Source organism: Galeopterus variegatus, unplaced genomic scaffold (genome assembly GCF_000696425.1).
Source record: "Galeopterus variegatus unplaced genomic scaffold, G_variegatus-3.0.2 Scaffold6, whole genome shotgun sequence".
In the NCBI taxonomy this organism is placed as follows: Eukaryota; Metazoa; Chordata; class Mammalia; order Dermoptera; family Cynocephalidae; genus Galeopterus; species Galeopterus variegatus.
This window is the reverse complement of record NW_007726117.1, coordinates 1,544,073-1,568,705: the sequence shown is the minus strand read 5'-3', so window position 1 is coordinate 1,568,705 and position 24,633 is coordinate 1,544,073. Positions and strand designations below refer to the sequence as shown.

The window sequence follows — 24,633 nt, the reverse complement described above, 5'->3', positions numbered from 1 at the left end:
AAACCATGTGCATGGCAGCTCAAAGATGGGCCTTGCTTACAAAATGGGAAGATGTAGTGAATGCCTGTCATGCTTGTCCAGTATGTGCTCCAGAGAGTCCACACCCCTGGTGGGTGCCCCCTACAGATGGGCAAATAACTCGAGGAAGAGTGCCTCTGACTCGATGGCAAGTGGACTTTGTTGGATCACTGCCAAGGTCAGAGAATTCCACATACATCTTTGCTGCTGTTGATATGGCTACTGGTCTTCTGTTTGTGGGGCCTTGTAAGGCCACAGACCAGGTAAACACTGTGAAAGCACTGAATAGCCTTATGGCCATGTATGGCCAGCCTGTAGTCATAGAGAGTGATAATGGAACCCACTTTACAGGACATGAGGTTCAGAGTGGGCTTCCCAGTTGTCTATTCAATGGGAGTTACATATGCCATATCATCCCCAAGCAGTGGGAATGACTGAACGGTACAATAGTCTTTTAAAAAAGGGACTAAGAGGGCCGGCCTGTGGCTCACTTGGGAGAGTGTGGTGCTGATAACACCAAGGTCATGGGTTTGGATCCCTACATAGGGATGGCCGGTTTGCTCACTTGGGAGAGTATGGTGCTGACAACACCAAGCCAAGGGTTAAGATCCCCTTACTGGTCATCTTAAAAAAAAAAAAAAGGGACTAAGGCTATCTGCCAAACCCCCATCCCTGAAGAGGTGGACAGGGCGGTTATGGCCGACAGTCAGGATTCTAAATGAGACCCTGCAAGGGCAGGCCCTCTCCAGTGGAAGCTCTGTTGCATAGGGCTGCAGCACTTATACAACTGCAAGTCACTACTAAAGATAAGCTTTTGAAGCCAGGATATGGCAAGAATGGAAATATTCTCTTACCATCCCCAACCTGTTTACAACATGGACAGACAGTACAATGGGAATGGCTTTGGAGAATAGAAGCCCCCCATATTCACTGGGTAGGTCTAATAGGGCCTTGGGGGAAAGTATTAGAAGAAAACTTGCAAGTTTCACCTTGGGTGACAAGTACCTGGCCTCCTCAAGTAAAGGTAACATGGCCGGGAACAGATAAGTGCTCTATTCCAAAGGGCACATTTTTATTATCATTATGGCCAATTATGAGTTACCCTATACTGTTACATGTAGAACCTACAGATCCAACAGTGTTAGCAGATAAAGTATGGTATCATAAGCCAGGTAAGATACCTATTCCTGCAACCATCCTTTTTTTTTTTTTTTTAAAGATGACCGGTAAGGGGATCTTAACCCTTGACTTGGTGTTGTCAGCACCACGCTCACCCAGTGAGCAACTGGCCATCCCTATATGGGATCCGAACCCATGGCCTTGGTGTTATCAGCACCACACTCTCCCGAGTGAGCCACAGGCCGGCCCGTCCTGCAACCATCCTTTCTCAGGATGGCAAACTGGCATGTATCTTACCAGAGGGGTGAGAACTCCCCCTGTTGGTACCAATAACCCTTCTGTCTTTTTGCCTATAGTGTTCTGGCTGCGGGCAACAGTGTCGACTGAGTACATATATACGTTCGTGTGACCAATGTGATGGTTTACTGAATATGCACTGAACTGCCCATCAGTATGACTACAGGATTCAAACCAATGATGACTACTAACCGGACATGTACAGCTAATAGTTACAAGGACAGAACTACAAGCCTTAAGGCATAATGAATAAACAATAGGTTATAGAAATGTAGAGGTCATTTATCCTCGCTAAGGGAACATTGCGGAAGATTCTGAACATGTAGAATGTACGGTGAGGGACCCTGAAGGGGTGGATTGTTGGGAAAATATAGAGAAATGGTCAGGGCCCCTCAGATGTTCAGAATCTTGCCAAGCATCTAATGTAAATATTCACATGTGCCCAGGTGTTCCTTGTTTGTCTGATGTAGATGCACGTGGGCACCCAGGTGTTTTGGGTTATGGACTTAAGTATAAAGGACTAATGGTTCTGACACCCGGTGCTTCTTGGGACACTCTGGGAAGCCACTAGGGTGGCTGCTCCTAGCTCTGAATAAAGTCTATTAATTTTTCACCCACTGCTCCCAGGACTTTTTCCTATTACCTAGCTCGTAGACCTGAGTGTGGAGGGTTTGTCACCCAGTCTGTACAAGGGGCTCGAGGGGTCTGTGAGCCCTAGCTCTGCAAGCAGGATTCCAACAATTGCCTTAGCAATACACCATCCAATCCGCTGGGGCCCAGAGAGAACAAAATACAGAAAAAAGGTGAATCTCTCTATCTACTGGAGCTGGGATACACTCTTCTCTCTTGTCCCTGGACATTAGAACTTGAGACTTTTCAGCTTTGGGTTCCAGGACTTAGAACAAGGACACCATCGGCTACCCTGGTTTTGAGGCCTTTGTACTTAGACCACACTACCAGCATCTAGCTTGCAGATGGCCTGTCATGGGACTTCTCTTCACAATTGTGTGAGCCAATTCCCTAACAAATCCCCTCTCATATATATATAACATATCCTATTGATTCTGTCTCTCTGGAGAACTAATACACAAGGGGTCTTCAAAAAGTTCATGGAAAGATTCACATTATCTTTTAATTCTATTTTTCCATGAACTTTTTGAAGTACCCTCATATTGTCTATGGCTGCTTTTGAGGTACAATGGCAGAGTTAAGTAGTTACAACAAAGACCCTATGGCCCACAAGCCTAAAATATTTACAATCTAGCTCTTTTAAGAAAATGTTTGCCAACCTCTGGGCCAGCTTACATAATCTTCTTTAGGAGAGTAAGTCTTTCCTACCTTTGACTTACTTGCAGTGATCAGTCCAGAGGCTCAATATTTATAAAACAAAATTAGCAAACTATATCAGAACATATAGTTATATTTTATCTAAATTATTTCAAATAATTAATGGTAAACCCCATTCCTTATCCAGGCCAGATAACAGTAGACTCTGTCACCCAAATAAAAGCAGATCATAGTAAAACTGCTGCTTGAGAAACATACTTTTTCATTAAATCATTAAGTATAACTTTCCTTTTCAAAATGCCATCATTAAAAAATTGTATTTTAAAATAATAAAACAAAAAAAAACTTTTTAACTCCCAAATTACATCTTAAGAAACAAGGGACCCCTTTATACTTAATGGAATTCAGCTATATGGCCCCCCCTAACCTCTGCTTAAAAAGTTTCTTCCATAGTTTGCTACCAAATGATGATAATAAGAGGTATGTTACAGAGAAAAGAACACTGGACCTAGAACTAGAAGACCTCGGTCTTTCTAGCTTTGCAGTTATTAGTAACAAAACCATGGGCAAGACACTGAATCTCTCTGCCTGTTTCTCCACCTTTTGAATGGCAATAATAATGCTGATAGCCCACAATAATGTGTGAATATTATGAAAACTATGACCAATATAAATTCTTAACCAAAGGGCTATGAAAACAGAGGCCAATCTGCTATCTTGAATGTTAAAACACTGTATTAGGGAAAGTAGATTTAACATTCTATAAAGCAACTCACAATCCCACCTACTCAATTAATCTTACATCAGAGATATCCTAACAAGTAAGAAATGACCCAAGACAGATTTCTAAAATTCTGTTTTGTCCCATTTTCAGTTCCAGGGCTATCACTTGCCTGTTAAATGGAACATCTTGAAGGATCCGGTCACTGCACAGTGAAAGGAGGCAATTCTTCTGTAACTAAAGAATCAAAGGGAAAAAAAATCCTCAGTAAAATATCACTTTGTTATCTTTTAACCAGAGGTAGTCTATAAAAAAAAAAAAGAAGACTGATAACATCAGTTGCTTCTATTTATTTTTGTCAGCTGGTCAGTAAGGGGATCTGAACTCTTGACCTTGGTGTTAAAAACTGCTCTGAGCTAACACACCCGTTACTTCTTACCACCTCCACTCTGCCCACGTACTGTTGAAAGACTGATTCCCAGTGCACAAGTTTACTGACACATGTTTTGTCTTTTCCATTAGATGAGAAATAGGATACTAATAGGATAATTCCAACTAATCTCCCTCCCTTCTGGTGGCCAATGAAGTAAACTTGTCGTGTTTTTGATTTGAAGAGGATAACGAACAACAGCTAAAAGTTTTGTCTGGTGACATACCATCAAGGAATTTAAGCCAGCTTGCTTTGAAGACAGCCTGACTAACCTAGAGTACCTGGGACTAGCATTCTACACATTGGCCTCTAAATAGTGACTGACAGACTTGGCTCTATCTTTCAAATAAAACTTAGACTAGTACAATTAAGAGTAAATGAAAATATGAATCATTCATCCACATAGTAAAGGTATACCACAGAGAGGTGATTCAGGTTATTCCAGTAAGGCAAAATAAGAAATTTAAGGTATGGGTTTTAAAAAATGTCCTATTGCATACCACTAATTTTTTGAATTTGGAAAAATTGGCTTTTTAATATTTTTAAATACTTTCTGTGTGTAGTTGGAAGATCTCTTATCCAAATAAGACTTAATATAAGGGAGTTCAATCATAAAAGCAAAACTCAGATTAATGGGTTACATAAAGCTTGCAAGAAGTAGAAAAACAGATATAAAACCAACATCCTATTTGCTTCATGGAAGATGTACAGAGATTATATAATAGAAGGAATGGCACAGAAAGGACAAAGTAATACGAAGTCCCAGGCAGATATATGGAACAAATCAGGTACAAGTATAATTAATTAAGAGGGTTTCTCAGGAAGTTTTATATTCACCACAGATGGTTAAGGTAATCGAATGAATCTGCTTGAGGATCAAATTAACTCCCATAAAAGCTGAATAGCTTGCTGGCAGATGAGTGAGTGAGGGAGTACCTTACCCCCATACCGCTTTTCTCTTCATTTCTCTCCCTAAATGAACACAATAATTTTGTACAGAATCCATCAAAATAAGAGAGGCAATAATGCTATTCCAGTTACCTCTGTGTAGAAAGCCCGTTCTGCCTCCTTTACCTGGAACACTCCTAATTTTCCTTCACAATCCAGCTCAGGGAAGATATTACCTCTTTGAGGAAGCCTTCCTAATTTTCACATTGTTCTAAATGCCTCTCCTGGGCTCCCAATAGTACTTATTTCTACCTCAGTACTTGCCTCACTATGCTATTTTAGGTGCTCCTGTGTCTGGATGCAGAGAACTTAAGCACAGGTGCACACATTATGAATTCAATAAGGAGACACTAAGCTTAACGGAACTAATGGCTAAGTTGGTAACAGAAGGTAAGTTTCACTGGATCTGTTGCTTTACTGCCTCTGAAAAGCACCACATGCAAATAACGAAAAGATGAAAACTTTTGCTGTAATCTTCAAGTTCTGCCCAGCTAGAGTTTTGATTTTTGGTGCTAGAGCATTAACTATGCAAATATTCAAGAATTTTCTATGCTGACATTCACCAAATCTGGCCCCAATCTGGCCCCACTCTGGATATTACTGGCCTTATCCTACACTGCCCTTCCTACACTGGAGTCACAAGCAGCTGGCCCTTCCTGGAATGCCCTGCATGTTCACATATAGGTCCCACTGCTTTTCTGCTCTTCTCTGCTTTTCCCCCACGTGAAATCCTATCCATTTTAGGAGACGTGATGCAAATATCACCTCCTCTTTGAAGTCTTGCCCAGTACCTTTGTCTATACACCAATCCCACTGGCAGAATTAATCATTCTCAAGTTTCTGTGGTAATTAGTTCAAATAGCTGAAGAGAATTTACATAATAGCTAATAGTATATGCAACTTTTCAACTAATTGGTGAGTTTTAAGGACTTTTTTTTTGAGTCATTTCTTTTTTTGGTGGCTGGCTGTTACAGGGATTGAACCCCATACCTCGGCATTATTAGCACCATGCTCTAACCAACTGAGCCTATCAGTCAGCCTAATTGAGTCAATTTTAAATACTTTTACTAAATAAAAAATTTACAAAATGTATGTAGGCGAAAAAGCAGTGCTTCTCAAACTTTAATGTGTATACGAATCACCTGCGGATTCCTTATAAAATGATTCAGTAGGTTTGGGATAGGCTTGAGATTGTACATTACTAACTAGCTTTCAGGAGATGCCAACATAGCTGGTTAGCAGAACACACTTTGAGTAGAAAGAAATAACACGATGAATATCTATGTCCCTACCACCCCGTTTAAGAAAAAGAATATATCACTCATAGCACCATTAGCAAATCCTGTTTGCCCCCCCTATTCCCTCTCATTTCCCCTGAGAGAAATTAGCCTGAATTTTGGGTTTAACAGTCTCTTGCTTTTTAAACAATTTTTAAAATTTTATTTATTTATTTATTTTTTTATTATACATACATGTGGGGTACAATGTTGATTTGCAATAATTGTGTACAATGTGTGGTGGTTAGATCAGCATAGTTAGCTTATTCATCATTACAATATGCAATCATTCTTTGTGTCCCCTGACTAATTCCTCATTTGCCCCCGTCCCTCCCCACCTTGCTTTTTTTTTTTTTTTTTTTTTTTTTTCCTTTTTGTCTTTTTTCGTGACCGGCAACGGATCGCAACCCTCAGTGTCGCACCCGCACCGGACCGGGACCAGCAACGGGATCACAACCCTTGGTGTTGCGTCCGCACCTCGCTCAGCCAGCGAGCGGCCGGTCTGTATGTGGGATCCGAACCCTCGGTGCGAGCGCCGCTGCACTCCCAAGCTGTGCACTGTAGCAGTGCGCCACCGGGCCAGCCCTGCTTTTTTTTTTAAACACATATTTATATCCCTAAATAATGTACTGCATAGTTTTGCAAGTTTTTGAAATGTAAGTAAGTGGAATCACATGTATGTACTCTTCTGTGATTTTTTACACCCAATTTGTAACTGAGATTGATCTAGGTTGCAGTCTGGAGTTGTAATTCATTCAGCATTCACTGCTTTTAAATATTCTGTTGCATGACTAAACCCAGGCTCATGGACATTTGGTGTTTCTGATTTGTTATTACAAATAGTGTTATTGTGAACATTCTTTTTAAAATACATACAGCTTATTGAGATATAATTCACCTATTTAAAGCATACAATTCAATGGATTTTAGTGTATTTGCAGAATTGTGCAACCATCACATCAATTTTAGAACGTTTTCATCACCCCAAAAGGAGACTTCATACCCATTACAGTCAGTCCCCATTTCCTCCCACCTGCATTTCCTAATGTTGTTTATTTGCATCTTCTCTCATTTTTCGTTGAGCAATTTTGCTAGTGATTTTTCAATATTATTAAATATGTTCAAAGAATTAATTCTTGGCATTATTGATCCTCTCTAATCCAATGGTACATTTGTTTTTTATTTCATTTGTACTTTCACCTTTATTATTTTCTTCCTTCTACTTTCTTTGGGCTTGTTCTCTTGTTTCCCTAACATAGGCACATTTATTTATAGCTCCCTTTTACTAAGGGTGTATTCCTTTGAGGAGAAGGTTATAGCTTTATGCTAGGAGTCTGTCTTCTACTATCTACCCGGCTTCCTGAGACCATAAAAACCAAAGCCTAAATTTGATCTAGTTTGGCAAATGCCCTCAATGAGGGAAGCTGGCTATAATAATCCACTCACCAATTTAGGTTGCCATTTTTACTTAGTTTTGGTTTTGGGCCTCTCGGTATTTTTTACTAACTTGCCAACTCACTGCTCAATTTCAAAAGACTTAAAAAATAATTCATGCAGCATTTTTATTATTCATCCTGAGGACAGGACAGGTTATATGGTCTACCAAACTGCCAGACATGTCTTATTCATTTTTGTATCCCAGCATTTGATAGTGCTTATCCCAAAACAGATCCTCTGTGCCTGTTTGCTGAAATTATCCATAAACTCAAGATCTAGGTGGCAGATGAGTTTTGTAGGGCTTGCACTATTTCCCCAACATATGGATTTAAATCTTCTTAGCAAGGGAAGGTACTCTTTTATTGTTCACTTCTCTGATGTCCTACACTCAGTTATACCACAAATTTATTACTGTATAGCCTCCAAAAATATTTGAATTTCCAGACTTGGTCTATTTCATTGAACTGTATGGAGGCAGAAGATGGATAGAAGGAGACACTAAAAGGACTATTTGAATGGAAATTCACATATGCTCACTCACCTGCTGGTGATTGGGAAAATGTTCCATGGCTTTGAGCAGCAAATGGGTCACATCAGCCAGGAGTCGAACAGGCATTCCTGCAGCAAGATCCTGCTTGGTTAAGTTAAATACACAGGCGCTTGCAGCCAGTTGCACTGGCAAATTCATAGGGTGGTTTCTCATCCCAGTAACCACAAGCTGGAAAAAAATTAGTCCTCTTAATTCACCTTATAAATATAAGCCCTCCAAAAAGAGCAACATTACTTTGTTGATCTATAATAATCTCAAAGATGTCTTAAGTATCTTTTTCATCATCATGTGCAAAGACCCTAGGACATAACAATTATTCATAAATAGTTCCTGCCCACCTGGCTGAGGCAGGTAGTCTGGTTGTTCATATCTAGAGATTCTTCTGTCTGATTCTTCTGCTAATGAATCTTTTCTACACAGGCAATTCGTTTTTGTATTTCCAAGACCTATTATGGTGACTGTTATATGGAAGTCAGTAAATAAACTCTCACTGACTTGCATAGACTAAACCAGCAGCAAACTTCATTCTCAAATCCCAACATTTAGTTCCTTGAAGACACTGCTGAAGTCAAAGTGCAATAAAATCCATTCACTTCACCCTGGCCTAGACAACAATTGCTCACCATTTCCTCTCTCCTCCAACCCCCAACAAATCCTCCCCATTCCTCACTATCAGCTAAAGACATTGTTTCCAACTACACTAAGAAAACTAAAGCAACCAGAAAAGAACTTCAGATTCTCACTACCCCCTTACCAGCATACATATATACATATGCCACCTTCCTGATTTTTGGGCTCCTCCCTAAAGTAAATCCCTCCTTTTATATGATAGATAGTTCCCTTCTTGTGTGCTCAGGACATCATTTCAGCTATTTTCCCTTCTCATTCCTACATCAGTTTCTTATTCTGTGTTGGATCACTCATATGAGCATACAAACAACTATTATTTCTCCTATCTTAAAAAACAAAACAAGGCTTCTGGTCAAGATGGTGGACTAGACGGTCCCAAGCGTCACTCTCTCCCACAAATCAACAAATTTACAACTATGAAAACGCAACAACAGCCAAACTGGGGCCTCTAGAGCTCAGGGGAAGAGAAGGAGAGACCTACGGAATGCATGAAGGCAGGCAAAACCACGATGAGAGAAAGAAAGGACCACTTCTACCATTTCGAATCCCAGCTGCTTCAAGGCTGGATCTGGTGAGCACATGGAGCAAGAGCTGGTAAAAGCTGCTACTATGCCCTTCCTATGATGTTGCTTGGAGGCGGCAGAGGAGTAGAGGGCCTTGGTGGCCCTCAGGCCAGCAAGACCACTAACAGTGTTCCCTTGAACCCACCTAGGAGCAAGGAGCCACAACAACTGAAAAAAGGAGCCGCTCAGAGGCTGGTGAGTCATCACAAGGACTGAAGCACGGCCCATCCCATGGGAAGTGTTTGGAGTGCAGGCGGTGGGGGAGACGGGCCCACCGGGGAAACACTGAGGCATAGCAAGGACAGCTGATCTGCCCCCCAATCAGTGCAGGCCCACTCAGTGGAGACTGGTCAGGAATACAGAACTGCAGGGTGAGCAGTTTGCGGGAAAAAGACACAGGCCCATACCAAAATTTCTATATAACCCAGGTATACTGGACCTCACGAGACCTGGGAGTACCTACAAAGTCAACCATTAAAACCTGAGCTGCACAAAAAGCCTTCCCCAGGGAATCAGCAGCAAAGTAGCAATTTAGCTCAACCACAGGGTTCAAGTGCTGCTCCCCACAGGAAGTTTCCCCATTTTAGAAGTCACCAAAGGACAACAGATTAGTTTCAGTTCAGAGTTTAAGTGGTGGGAACAGAGGATAATCCAACACAGAACTAAAAGAAAAAACAAAATACCCCAAAAAGCCTTCCCCAGGGAATCAGCAGCAAAGTAGCAATTTAGCTCAACCACAGGGTTCAAGTGCTGCTCCCCACAGGAAGTTTCCCCATTTTAGAAGTAACCAAAGGACAACAGATTAGTTTCAGTGCAGAGTTTAAGTGGTGGGAACAGAGGATAATCCAACACAGAACTAAAAGAAAAAACAAAATACCCGCAGACCAGAGACAAAGTTTGATATTAACTAGTGTGTTATAGTTAGAAAGAACTATACAAAGAACACCTATAAAACTTAGAAGGACCGGAAGCCCCCTGTGCACCCAAGCCAGGGAGCAGGGAGGGTCAGGGGCCTCAGCCAATGCCCTCCTGACACCTGCAACCAGGCCAGTGATGAACACCAAGCTGCCGCAGGAAGCGCCCCAGGCTCCCGAGCTAAGGAAGTGTGGGGCTGAGGGCTTCAGCCACACCCCCCGACATCTGCATTCAGCCCAGCAACAACCAAGTCACCACCAGAAGCCCCCTGGTCTCCCCTGCAGGAATGAGGGGGGTGCCACAGGCCTCAATCACACCCCCTCTCCTTCATTCTTCTTGCACCCTATTTCCTTCCCTCTTTCCCTCTCCCCCTCCCACCCAACTGATCCACAACAACATCTTAGAATGTAAAAACAGATGGAGCCAGGGACCAACCCCTCCTCCCACAACCAGGCACACTGCCACTGCCATGGGGCCAGCCCAGGGTCCTGAGGCATGGAACCAAGGACTGACCCCTCCTCCTGTAACCAAGCACACTGCCACTGCCATGGGGCCCACCTGGGGTCCTGCGGCAAGGATCTGGGGACCAACCCCTCCTCCCGCAACCAGGCACGCTGCTGCCACCACAGGGCTCACCCAGGGTCCTGAGGCATGGATCTGCGGACCAACCTCTCCTCCTGCAACCATGCAAGGAGCATGCCAAAAACACCAATTACATGTGGGTGGCCCACCACATCCACAACAATAGCCATAGCTGCTGCAAAAGCAGCTAGACGCCACAACCACCATGTAGATGGCCAACCAGCCACTCAAGCACATTGATGTAAGGGGAGTCACCAGCAGAGACCAAAGAAAAGAAGAGGATGACTCTCTCCACAAAGACCATTCCAGCATGACGGAAGAAGAATCTACTCTATGATAATAGTAAGGGACCTGAACATACATCTCAGCATTGGACAGATCATCTAGGCAACAAATCAACAGAGTAACCATTACTCTAAGGAGAGAAGAAATCTAGTGTTATTAGAGGTGGGAGGGGGGACGGAGAGGGGGATGGGGAGAGATTAGATAAGGGGCATAAAGAATAAGTACAGTCTGTAATAATGTATATGCTAATGATATTGATTTGATCAACATACGTCACCTTCAAACCCCCAAAATATGTATAATCAATTATGATTCAATTAAAAAAAAAGTATCTTCTAATACCACTTCCTCAGTGGTATTATTTTTGCTTCCCTTTGCAGTATAATTCCTTACAGGAATTGCCTATATTCTTTAATTTCTCTCTGAATAAATGAATGAATGAAGATCAGGACTAGAGATCTGGTCTTTTGTTGTTCAGGTTCACAGTAACCAAAATCAAAAAAGAAAATGTATATACCAAATGCCAATATCTGGTATATATGAAGGTATATATGAAGGGAGTGACAGATGTTGGGCATAATATCCTAGGAACTAAAATGTTACTGGTTCCTATCCAAGCACCCCATTCTCAAAATTTAAGATATCTAGGGGGTCCAACCAATTCTGGCTCTATCACTGACTTACTGTTACTTAACCTCACAGACCCTCAGTTTCACAGTCTGTAAAACAGAAGATAAAACCTATCTCTTGGAATTTTTGTGCCCACTAAATGAGGTACCAAATATAATATAATCCTATACTCACTGGTTTTCAAAACTGAATGTGCATAAGCATTATCTTGGAGGCTTACTAAAATACAGATTCCTGTGCCTAATCTAGCCCAACTGAATCTAATAAGCAGAAATAAGCTTTTAAAAATAAATAATATGCCAGACTTCTAATGGTCAAAGGACCACATTTTGATAAACATTGCCCTAAGCGATCAATAAAATTAAGAATCTCCTTTCTTGTCCTTCAAAGGCTGTCTTGGTTAAAATATCTTAATCAGGGAATAATGTGAATCAGTTACAAAAGCACAGGAGGTTCATAAATGGCATGGAAAATTGCCTTATAGAATTCCAATATTGTATTTCTTTTATTTTTTTTTGGAAGCTGGCTGGTATAAGAATCAAACCCTGGACCTTGGGGTTATCAGAACCAACTGAGCTAACCAGCAAGCCTCCAATACTGTATTTCTAAAAAGACCCTTTATGGGAAGCAGTATAAGATTAACATACAATACAGTATCCTGATCCTAGTCATATACTTGCATTTTCTACTGTAGCTGGTGATAAAACATCATGGTGGTAGCTGGTTTTAGGCAATAAAATATGCACTGGAAGGCATTTATATTGCTTAAGGAGACTACTATAAAACTTCAATAACACTATGCAACTATCTCCTCTCTCATTTATGGCTAATAACTGAAATCACATATCATGAATCCCATTACAAATAAAAATCAATGACTAAATGCAGTTTTCACCAATTTTCTCCACAAAATCATCATCTAACCGAGAGAATTTCAAAATTTCATATCCAGTTCCTTATTCTTACCTTTAAAATTTCTGGTTTTGTTTTTTCCATCACATGAGTCAGGCTAAAAAGATGAAATAGAGCTTCCCGGACAAAGAATGCCCGTTCACTGTACCGCTTCAATGCTTCTGCAATCTGAGTTTCATTGGCTTCTCCAGACACCTTTGAATGCAGCCAAAAGATTACCTTTTAGAATTCTTTTCAACACTCTTTCTCTGTCTAAACATCAGTTGTATATATGGCATCCAGGACAGGTATGTAAGGCTTGAAACAAATGGGAATGATTACTTTCCAACTCATCCAGAATAGTCACCCTAAAGAGGTATATTCATCCTGAAGAGATGTATATTAGATAGGCTTAGAAACAAACACTTTCTCAGCAAAAAGCCATTACATATAATGTCCTCTCTGACTGAACCCTCTCTGTCTGACTAATTTCTACTCACCCTTGCTAATACAATTTAAATGACATTTCTTTAGAGAGGCTTTCCCTGACCCACTGATTTAAATCAGGTCCCCATGAAACATCTCTTTTGTAACCATTATCATAATCACCTACGAGGACTAATCCATTCACCACCGTGCCCCAACTGCTAGCATTATGAGAACCTTCAAAAAGCTCATAGAAAGGTATTATTATTATTATTATTATTTGTTATTTTTTTGGTGGCTGGCCAGTATAGGGAACTGAACCCATGACCTTGGGGTTATAATGCTGTAATCTAACCAATGGAGCTAATCGGCCAGCCCTGGTATTATCTTTTAATTCCATTTTTCCACAAACTTTTTGAAGTCCCTTTACATGCTTGGCTCAGAATAAGCACTCAGTAAGTATTCATCAAATAAATATATTGATTAATTTGCCCAGGTTTATCAAACTCCCATGCAGCATCAAGAGGTTCTGTTCAAAATTAAATCTATCTAGGAATTTCCCATTTACACAGGTTAATATACTTATCTTAAAATATACAGATATCAAACCCTGGACCTTGGAGTTATCAGCACCATGCTCCAACTGAGCTAACCAGCTAACCTCAAACTATTTTGTATAATATATAAACATACAAATTGATTTTGACTACATATTCACATAATCAGTTATTGAATAATAAGATTTTTCAAACTGTTCAGATCTTTTGTTTTGTTTTGTGGCAGCTGGCTGGTATGGGGATCCAAACCTTTAACCTTGGTGTTACAAGGCTGCACTCTAACTAACAGAGCTAATTAGCAAGCCTAAACCACTTAGTTCTTTTGGAATCATGCTGAGCTTTTTCTTACAGATTCAGAAAGACATCAAAATGTGAAACGAAAAAGATGTAAGAGGGAAAACATATAATAATAATCTCAGTCAGACTTGATTTACCCATATTTGGTTGGTTCCAACTTTACAAATCTCTTCTATGAAATACAGTCTCATGTTATCTTTGAATATAAAATTAAAGAACTTTTGTTACCAGAATGTTAAATACTTTAAGTCAATTTCACTGCCTGTATGTTTTATTCAACACTTCTTTAGCCTGTGATAAACCCTCAAATCAAGCAATTTGGTTCCTCAAACTATAAACATCCTCAATTCAATCAATTTCATATACTAGATTGAAAAAATAAGTGTTAATATGTACTAGTTTTTGCAAACAGTTTAAAATAGAGAAACTGTCTTTAACCATTAAATTAAGCCTATTAATAATATATAGTATGGATTAAAACTACAATTTATAGGGGCTGGCCCGTGGCTCACTTGGATCCCTTGCCTTTATGATTATAGATATCATTCTTTGTGGACATCAGGCTTAGCTTAATCTAGAAAATGTCACAGAAAATAAGTACAAATTTTATATATCTTTTTGGCTTTATATTCATCATCAGGTATTGTAGAGCACAAAAATCAATAGTTCTTTCCATATTGAAGGCTATATACCAGGGCTGGCCCGTGGCTCACTTGGAAGTGTGGTGCTGATAACACCAAGGCCACGGGTTCGGATCCCATATAGGGATGGCTGGTTGGCTCACTTGGGTGAGCGTGGTGCTGACAACACCAAGTCAATGGTTAAGATCCCCTTACCGGCCATCTTTTTAAAAAAACAAAAAAAAAACTATGATTTATATCTAAGGACAAACTGTCATAGCACTCTGTACATAACTCTACAGCATCTCTCACACTAGATTAAAGCTATTTTTAAATTTGTCTGTCTCTCTTCCACTACACTAGAATACCTCAAGAGCAGATATACGAATTCAGACATCTTTAGAAAGTACTTAGTAAAAATTTTTTTTAAACGAACCAACTCCTCTGGCTCAAAACCCTTTTACGTATCTTCACTGCATGTTGATTACTGTAGTTCAATATAGGAGCCTGAGTTCAAGGGCAAGGTCTAAGGTAAAGATAAAAATTTAGAAGTCATCAGCACATAAGTTTAAGGACTGAGGTACAGAACACTTCAACATTTAGAGGCTTGGAAGATGAGGAAGAACCAATAAAGAAAATTAAGACTAAGTAGCAAGACAAGTAGGAAAAAAATAAAAAAGACAACTGTGATATCCTGGAAGCTAAGTTAAAAAAAGAAAAAAAAGGTATTTCAAGGAGAAAGGCAAGATCAACTATGTCAAATATCACTTTAGGTCAAATAAGATGAAGACTGAGAACTAACATTGGGTCTAGCAGATTTCTAGTGTTCTCAGGAGCTGGGAGCCACAGCTTAGTAGGTAACCTAAGTCTGGGAATGAGGTGGCCAACAAACATAAGAATTCTAGTTGTGGAGAAGTATAAAGTTCAGGAAACTGATGGTGACAGAAGAGAAATTGGGTGGGGAAATAGCAATGATAGAGTTGGAAATTCTATAATAAACTATCTGTGGTGGGACTAGAAACTGAGAGGAAAGGGCAGAACTAAGATACTCAAATAGAGGCAGTGAAGTGCAGTGGAAAGGAAACAGGCTTTGGTATCAAATAGATCAAGGGTACAAGGGCAGGCTCTGTACAAGCTGGTTGACTCTTAAGAAAGCCATTTCCTCTTGCTGAGGACAATACTTCCCTCACAGAGCCAAAGGACCAAAATAAACAATACATATGGAAGCGCAATAAACAAATTATTTGTTCTTATAACCACCTACTCAGAGTACCAATAAGTACTGGAGAGTTAAACTGATTCCATTTCTTGCATCCTTTAGCATCAACAAAAAAACTGAGGCACATGAAGCCAAAAAGCCCATCGAAACTAATCTAAAGCAACACAATACTGAAATAATCATTTCAGACAAGGTTTTCAACAATTTTGTTAAATTGGACAATTGCAAAAAAGGAGACATGGCAATTTTAGCTCTCCTCCATTAAAATGATATATCATTTTTCAGCTCTCAAGTTGGTAGTCAAACTATTTATTTATTTATTTATTTATTTATTTATTTATTTAATTTAGCCCTGCCCCCCCCCCCCAAACAAATAATTTAAAAGGAACATGAATTTCTGTTCATTGGGGGCTGGCTGGTTATCTCAGTTATTTATTTATTTATTTATTTATTTATTTATTTATTTATTTATTTATTTATTTATTTTGTCTTTTTTCCGTGTCCGGCAACGGATCGCAACCCTCAGTGTCGCCCCCGTACCGGACAGCGACCGGCAACGGGATCGCAACCCTCGGTGTTGCCCCCGCGCCTCGCTCAGCCAGTGAGCGGGAACCGGTCTGTACGTGGGATCCGAACCCTTGACGGGAGCGCTGCCGCGCTTCCCAAGCGGCGCACTAGCGCAGTGCGCCTCCAGGCCGGCCCTAGACCATGGTACTGTAATAGCAAGGTGAAGGGTTGAGATCCCCATACCAGCCAGCTGCCAAAAAAAACCCCCAAAACAACTACAACAACAAAATTTCTGTTCATCTCTGAATGAAAGGCAAAGTTCTAATGATCTCTATTTTAAAAAAATTATTTTAAAACAATGATTCTCGGGCCGGCCCGGTGGCGCACTGGAGAGTGTGCTGCTTGGGAGCGCGGCGGCGCTCCCGCTGAGGGTTCGGATCCCATGTGGAGACCAGTTCCCGCTCACTGGCTGAGCACGGTGCGGGCGCAACACCGAGGGTTGTGATCCCGTTACCGGTCAGTAAAAAAGGACAAAAAGGAAAAAAAAAAAAAAACAGTGATTCTCAACTTTGGTTGGACATTGCAATCACCTAAGGAGCTCTAAAAAATACTGATGCCTGAGTCCCACCTCTCTTCCTACTATACGGGCCCTTGTACATATTATTCTCTCCACCTGTAATGCTGTCTACCAAGCCACTGACCCTTAAGATCTCCACTCATTCATCATTCCCTGAGAGAAACCTTAAACTAAGTCAGGTCTTTCTGTTAAACACTCTCATCTGTAGTACTGTGTATCTTCTAGATTCTCAGTCTATACAGTTTAAAGCACACACACACACACACACAAGTACAAGAGTACTTCAAAAAGTTCATGGAAGGATTCGTAATATCTTTCAATTCTATTTTTCAATGAACTTTTTGAAGTACCCTCATATATATAAATATATTAATATATGTGATCATATCATCACCACTCCCACCAGACTAAGCTCCTTGGAGTCAGATCCTGTATCTTCTTCATCTCTGAATCCCAAGCTGTACCAAGTCCAACTGATGTTTGTTAAACTAAATTTAAACCATTAGGTATAAGAAACATTAAGAAAAGCAAAATTTTATCATGTCTACAGTAGAGATCTCCTCATAGAACTTAATCTCCCATCCATTAGGCATTCAATTCAACAAAGGGGTATCCCTAGTTTCCCTGAAGTAATCCATTAGAAATGGTATGTTAAAATAGTTCAAAATATCTATACATTATCATCATAACAAGACTTATTATTATTTATCCAGGACCTACTACATGATTTGCATTTTACATATATAATTATTAATCTTCAGAAGAATTCTGTAAGGTAGAAATGATAACTATTTTACAAATAAGGAAATGGAAACTTAAAGAAGTTACATCACAGCATGCTCTGGATCATGAAGCAAGTAAGATGGGATTTTAATTAGGACTCTGACTCTAAAGCAAGACTTTCCACTATACAATGCCCTGCTTCACGAATGCGTTTCATTTGTTATTATATATTCATCTTTTTTTTTTTTCCTTTTTGTCTTTTTTTTACTGACCAGCAACGGGATCGCAACCCTCGGTGTTGCGCCCGCACCGCGCTCAGCCAGTGAGCGGGAACCGGTCTCCACATGGGATCCGAACCCTCGGAGGGAGTGCCGCCGCGCTCCCAAGCGTCGCACTCTCCAGTGCGCCACCGGGCCGGCCCTATATATTCATCTTAACAGAGACTTATAATACTCAGACATTGGTCAGCCTGACAAAATAACACATTTAAAAAGTCTAACCTTCAAATATCCTTCGCCTGTGAGGAATTCAGAGTAACCAGCATCAGTAGCCAGCAAACCTACAAACTGCATGCTGGGCCGTTGTTGTATAAAGGCTTCAACAGCTTTATCTGTCACATGCTTTCTTCCAGAAACATCCAGGGAGACAAGATTGGGTAGGATGTCCTTTTGTTCTAATAAGCGAAGAGCTATGTCTGATGTAAACTGTTTATCATCTGAGATATCAAGATGATTCAGATATTTTAGTTCCCGAACAACATCCAGTATCTGAGTAGTTGTCATTTTTAAACATTTCAAGTGGTGCATGGTTAGAGACTTGAGTCGATCTTTGCAGGCCAGCAGAGCAGTGATGTCTGTGATTGAGGTGTTAGAAATATCGAGGCTCTCTAATCTTGGCAAAGAGGCAACTTCAGCCAGGTCTTCATTGTAAAAGAGAACATTGGTGATGCTTAAAGCTCTAAGGCCAGAAAGCCTGCTGAAGCACCGCTCATAAGGATCCTCGAGGGAGAGAGTTAATGAGTTCAGCACTAGGCACTGGAGATTTTGCTGGATCCATTTGTTACTGCCAAGCCCACTAATAATGTCTGTAATCGTGATGTCAGCATTCACACCTGTGGCATCAAGTTCCACTAACTTGTGGTGGCAGAAGGCTTTCCGGAAAGCAACAGCAGAGATCTTTGCTTTGCGAATGCAAGCACGCTTTAAGCGCATCTGGTTGCCCCTAAAAATACCCACAGTTCCATCATTTAGTAGACCTGGAGAAAAACAAACAGTACTTTAACTTAAAAAAAAAACAGTAGAGAAAAATAGCTAAAATTTCCATATCAAACTTCATATTTCCAAAGCATTCTCATGTAACAGTCACTCATTTGATAATCACAGCAATTCAGTGAGGTGAGGATATTATTATCCACAATTTATAGATGAGTAAACTGGGGCTCAGAAAGTAGCTTTCCAAGATCACAGAGCTAGTAAGCGGCAGAATCAGGACGGTGGTAAACATTACTGATATCCACTAATACCTGGTTCTCCTCAACTTATTAGACACATAGAAAGCTACATCTCCCAGTACTTCCCGGAGTTAGATGGGGCCATGTGCCTAGTTCTGGCCAATGGGCTGTAGGCTAAAGTACGTAAGAGCCAGCACATGATTTTTCCATACTATCTTCTGTTATAATAAACAAGGAGGCTTCAAGTTCTAGGGAGTACAGCTTTATGAGGGTGCAGCCTCCTTGAGTCTGGATCCTAGGGTGACCATGGAGCAGAACCCTCTATGGACTTGCAGAATTTATATACCATGAGTGAGGTATAAACGTTGTGTTAAGCTATTTAATTTGTTACCAATGCATTTCTAGCCTATCCTTTAAATTCATTATAATACATTATTATACATACAAATACATATACACATAATATATTTAGCACATATATAATGCCTATAATTCATTATTAAGCCACTAGCCAGATTTGAAGTCTCAGTAAAAGGATCTAGCAGTTATAGTCCCTCCCTGTCAGATGAATGCAAATAAAGTAGATACAGTAACTACTTGAAGTCCCTTAGAGATCTACCTGTCTACCAACCAATAGTGCCACAAGTACATGATACTTTGGAGCCACATCTCAGCAATATCACCCATAATCTAATCAGCATTTACTGTGAAAGAAGTAACAGTTCCGCCAATAATAGGAAGTCTAAGAACAGTATGGGGTGAACGAGCAGTTGGGGCCAGGTAAATAAACAGCCTGAAGTCAAGAGACTCTAAGTGGTACCTTAGCTGGCCCACACTAAAGATGTAGATCAGGCTGCCAACCAGCCACCCTTAAATTAGAAATAAAGTGTTTTTCAAAGGGAGCACTATTCCTAATGGAGCTTGCAGACTTAATTATCATTAAACAGTTAAAATCAAGGAAAACCTTTACAAAATCTGCTATACTGGACAAAAAGGACTAATTATGTATTAAGAACCCTATTATTCTAGAGCTATGCTGTCTATTACAGTAGCCACTAGCCACACACAGCTATTGAGCACTTAAAAAGCAGCTAGTACAAACTGAGGTAAGCTATAAGTGTAAAATATACACCAGATTTTGAAGACTTAACAGAAAAAAAAGTAAAATATCTCAATAATATTTTATATTGATGTTGATAATATTTTGGATATATTGGGTTAAATTAAAATTATTAAAGTTAGTTTCACCTGTTCCTTTTTCCATTTTTAATGTGGCCACTAGTAAATTTAAAATCATATTTTTATTGGACAGTGCTGTTCTAGAGGCAGCCTTTCAGACTACCTGAATTCTATCTTAGGGGAGTAAATTTCACGGTGGAGTTCCATCCATTAATCAGTGATTAAATAATTACTGTATGTCAAGCACTACTAAATGTTGTAAATACAAAGAAAAAAGATATGCCCCTATACTCAAAGAATTCATAATTCTATAAAGTAAAAAAGACACAAACAACCATAACAAAATGAGATATATGGTATACCAGTGCCCAATATAAAGTACCATGAAAGCAAAGAAAAGGAAGTAATCCATCATGACTGGAGATCTGAGCCAATGGAAGAAGTGATCTTGTATTAAGGCCTTCAAAGATGATGGAAGAATTCAAAGATGTCCAAAGAAGATGAGAGATATTAAAGTCAGAATATATAGGATAAACAAAGTCTTAAAGATGTGATAGAACATCACATCGCTGGAAAATGGCAAGTAGTTCTACATTATTTGAACATAAGAAACAGCTAAAGTCATAAGCTGTTTCTCTGGTAAAGAGGGGAACAAGAACATAGGTAAAGACTTAGATGTGAGTGAGAATGAGGTGCATTTCTGGGGATATAAATATGCAAATGGAGAGACAAGAAATGAGGCTGGGAAGATGAGCTGGGGCTAGACCACTCTGAAAGGTAAAGAGAAGAAAGCAGATCAGCCAGGGACCTTGGAACCCAAGAAACACCATGGTGGAGTTCCTGGGTTTTTTCCTAGTCATATATCCCAGATCTAAAGTTGAAAAAGCCAGCAACACAGAAACACCAATGAGCACAGGATGAAAAAAGCCCCCCAAAAATCTGCTCACTTTTGTCAAATTACCAGGAAAGGCACAGCCTAGCAAGATGGGAAACTTTTAGATAGTAACTGCTCTACTTCAGCCAAACACCACAGAAAAAACTGTGACCCCACTCCCACCCATGTCATTAAATGCCAAGAGGAACATAGATTTCCACCCTCACCAGTCTGTAACTATTTGCCCAAATCTACCCACAAGAGAAGTGGTAGAGAAGGCTGAGTAGGGGGCCAGAACTTTCATTCCCACCTGGTGGTAAGAACGAGAACCACCTCCTACCCTATTATGTCCAGTGGGGAGCCAGGACTTTCACACACATCTGGCAGTAATGAGGCTCTCTGTGCCCTCCCTGCTGACACGGCATCATAGGGAGCCTAGTGGAAAGTCAGGACTTTCACAATGCACAACAGGAATGACAAATGCCAACAGTGTCAACTGAGAAGCAGAAATGGCACACTCATACCCCTCTCAGCTAGGAATGTATCAGTAGAGTCCTAGTGGAGAGCCAGAATTCCAACCCCTACAGAGCAGTAATGAGGAGTCCCCCACCTTGTGTGTTTCACAGAAGCCAAGTACAGAACATCTATCCCAATCTGGCAGTAATGAGGCAGTGCTCCTGCCTTCCAGGGCTGGAGTGGGATCAGAGACACAAACTAAAAGAAAAGAGTCTCATAATATAATACCCAAAATGTCCTGGTTTTAATAAAAAAAAAATCACTTATTACTGGTAAGGTTAGCTCAGTTAGTTAGAACGCGGTGTCGACAATACCAAGGTCAAACATTCAGATCCCCCATACTGGCCAGCTACCAAAAAACAAGGCAAGGATGTCTGCTCTCACCACTCTTTTTCAACTTGGGGCTGGAAGTTCTACGCAGTGCAATAAGGCTAGAAAAGGAAATAAAAGACATAATTCAGATCCCCCATACTGGCCAGCTACCAAAAAACAAGGCAAGGATGTCTGCTCTCACCACTTTTTTTCAACTTGGGGCTGGAAGTTCTACGCAGTGCAATAAGGCTAGAAAAGGAAATAAAAGACATACAAATAAGAAAGGAAGAAAAAAAGTCTGTATTTGCCGATTACATGAATATCTGTAGATGCAGAAAAAGCACTTGACAAAATTCAATAACCATTTATGACAAAATAAAAATCTCAAGGACTCTACCAAAAATCCACAACTGCTATCACTAATAAGTAAGTTCAGCATGGTTGCAGGATACAAGATAAACATACAAAATCAATTGTGTTTTTATATACTAGCAATGAAAATATGGACACCAAAATTCAAAATACAATAACATTTACAGCCACTCAAAAGGAATTAATATACTTAGGTGTAAGTATAGTAAAATGGGACTTGTATGTTGAAAACCATAAAACACTGATGAAATTAATCAAAGGATATCTAAATAAGTAGAAAAACATAACATATTCATGGATTAGAAGACTTGGGGCCGGCCTGTGGCTCACTCGGGAGAGTGCGGTGCTGATAACACCAAGGCCACGGGTTCGGATCCCATATAGGGATGGGCCGGTTCGCTCACTGTCTGAGCGTGGTGCTGACAACACCAAGTCAAGGGTTAAGATCCCCTTACCAGTCATCTTTTTAAAAAAAAATAAAGAAGTCTCAACATTGACAAAAGATGCCAATTTTCCTCAAATTGATATACAGGTTTAATGTATTTCCTATAAAAATCAAAGTAAGATTTTTTTAATAGATATATTATAAAATTCACAGAAAGGTAAAAGAACTAGAATAGCTAAAAAAAATTTTGAAAAAGAACAAAGTGAGAGGAATCACTCTAACCAATGTCAAGAATGATTATATAACTACCATAATCAAGACTGTGTGGTACTGGAGAGGGGACAGGCACATAGATCAATGGAACAGAATAGAGGATCTTGAAATAAATCCATACAAATGCACCCAACTGATTTTTGACAAAAATACAAAAGCAATTGAAATGGAGAAAAAAATAGCTTTTCAACAAATGGGTGCTAGAACAATTAGACATCCACAGGTAAAACAATGAAACATACCTAAGTCTTCTACCTTATACAAAAATTAACTAAATATGAATCATAAACTTTCATGTACAATGTAAAGCTATAAACTTTTAGGAAAAAATAGAAGAAGACTAGCCAGTCAGCTCAGTTATTTAGAGTGCAGTGCTATAACACCAAGGTTAAGGGTTCAGATCCCCCTACTGGCCAGCTGCCAAAAAAAAGAAATAAACAGAAGAAAATCTTTGAGATATAAGGCTAGGCAAAGGGATCTTATACTTGATACAAAAAACATAATCCACAAGAGGAAAAACTGATAACTTGAACTTCACCAAAATTAAAAACTTCTGCTTTGCAAAAGATCTTTCTGGGAGGATGAAAAAGAAAGCCACAGAGTGGAAGAAAAGCAAACCACATATCTGACAAAGGACTAGTATCAAGAAAACATCAAGAACTCTCAAAAGTCAATAGGTTAAAAATAGCAATCCAATCAGAAAACTGGCAAAAGACATGAACAAACATTTCATCAAATAAGCCAATGTAAATATATGTTCAACATCATGAGCCATTAGGGAAATGCAAATTAAAATAACTTATCAGAATAACTCAAAAAATAGTAATAACACTGTAGTGGATTGAATTATGTAGCCCCAAAACTCCCTGAAACTTGAACTGTGTCCTCCAAGTTTTATGTATTAGACACTTAGCCCCCATTGTGACTGTTAAGAGGGTGGGAAAACCTATTACGGTAATTGAAAGGTGGAAGCTTGAAGAGGTGATTGGACTGCAGGACTGTGCAGTAGTGAATGGATTAAAAAGGGTGGACACCAGTGTGGTTCTGAGAGCTTTAAAAGAGGAGAGTCTATCTTCCTCTCTCTCTCTGCTTCCATGATCTCGCAATGTTAGACCACTGGGTCACTGTCGCCACCACCAGATGGACTTCGGACTTCCCAGACTTAGAAACTGTAAGCGATAAATTTTGTTTTTCTTTGTAAATTACCCAGTTTCAGATATTTTGTTATAAGCAACAAAAATGGACTAATACAAACACCAAATGCTGGGAAAGATGTGAAGAAACTGGGTCACACATACATTGCTGGTGTGAGTACAAAACAGTATTCCCACTCTGGAAAACAGTTTGGCAGTTTCATAAAAGCTGAATATGCTAATACTGTACAAACTAGCAATTGCACTCCTGGGCATTTGTCCCAGAGAAATTAAAACTTATGTTCACGCAAAACCTGTAAATGAATGATTATACCAGCTTTACTTATAATAGCTAAAAACTGGAAACAACCAGATGTCCTTCAGTGAATGAATATACTCTATACCGCAAAATACTATTCAGCAATAAAAAGAAATGAACTATATACACAACAATGACTCTCCAGGGCCGAGCCCGTGGCGCACTCGGGAGAGTGCGGCGCTGGGAGCGCGGCAGCACTCCCACCGCGGGGTTGGATCCTGTATAGGGATGACAGGTGCACTCACTGGCTGAGCGCGGTGCGGCCGGTCCCAAAAAGGACAAAAAAAAAAAAAAAAAAAAAAAAAAAACACCCC

General features: G+C 40.0%; 1 protein-coding gene across 1 annotated transcript in view; it reads right to left on the bottom strand.

Moving 5' to 3' along the window:
- The window catches only part of ZYG11B (zyg-11 family member B, cell cycle regulator), an 87,127-nt gene that overhangs the window by 31,364 nt on the left and 31,130 nt on the right, over positions 1–24,633 (bottom strand). The window contains exons 3-6 of the mRNA XM_008580674.1: positions 18,007–18,761; positions 12,656–12,796; positions 8,076–8,252; positions 3,615–3,679 (exon numbers count right to left, since the gene is read on the bottom strand). Coding sequence (XP_008578896.1) covers positions 3,615–3,679; positions 8,076–8,252; positions 12,656–12,796; positions 18,007–18,761 — 1,138 coding nt within the window. The remainder of the gene's footprint in view (positions 1–3,614; positions 3,680–8,075; positions 8,253–12,655; positions 12,797–18,006; positions 18,762–24,633) is intronic.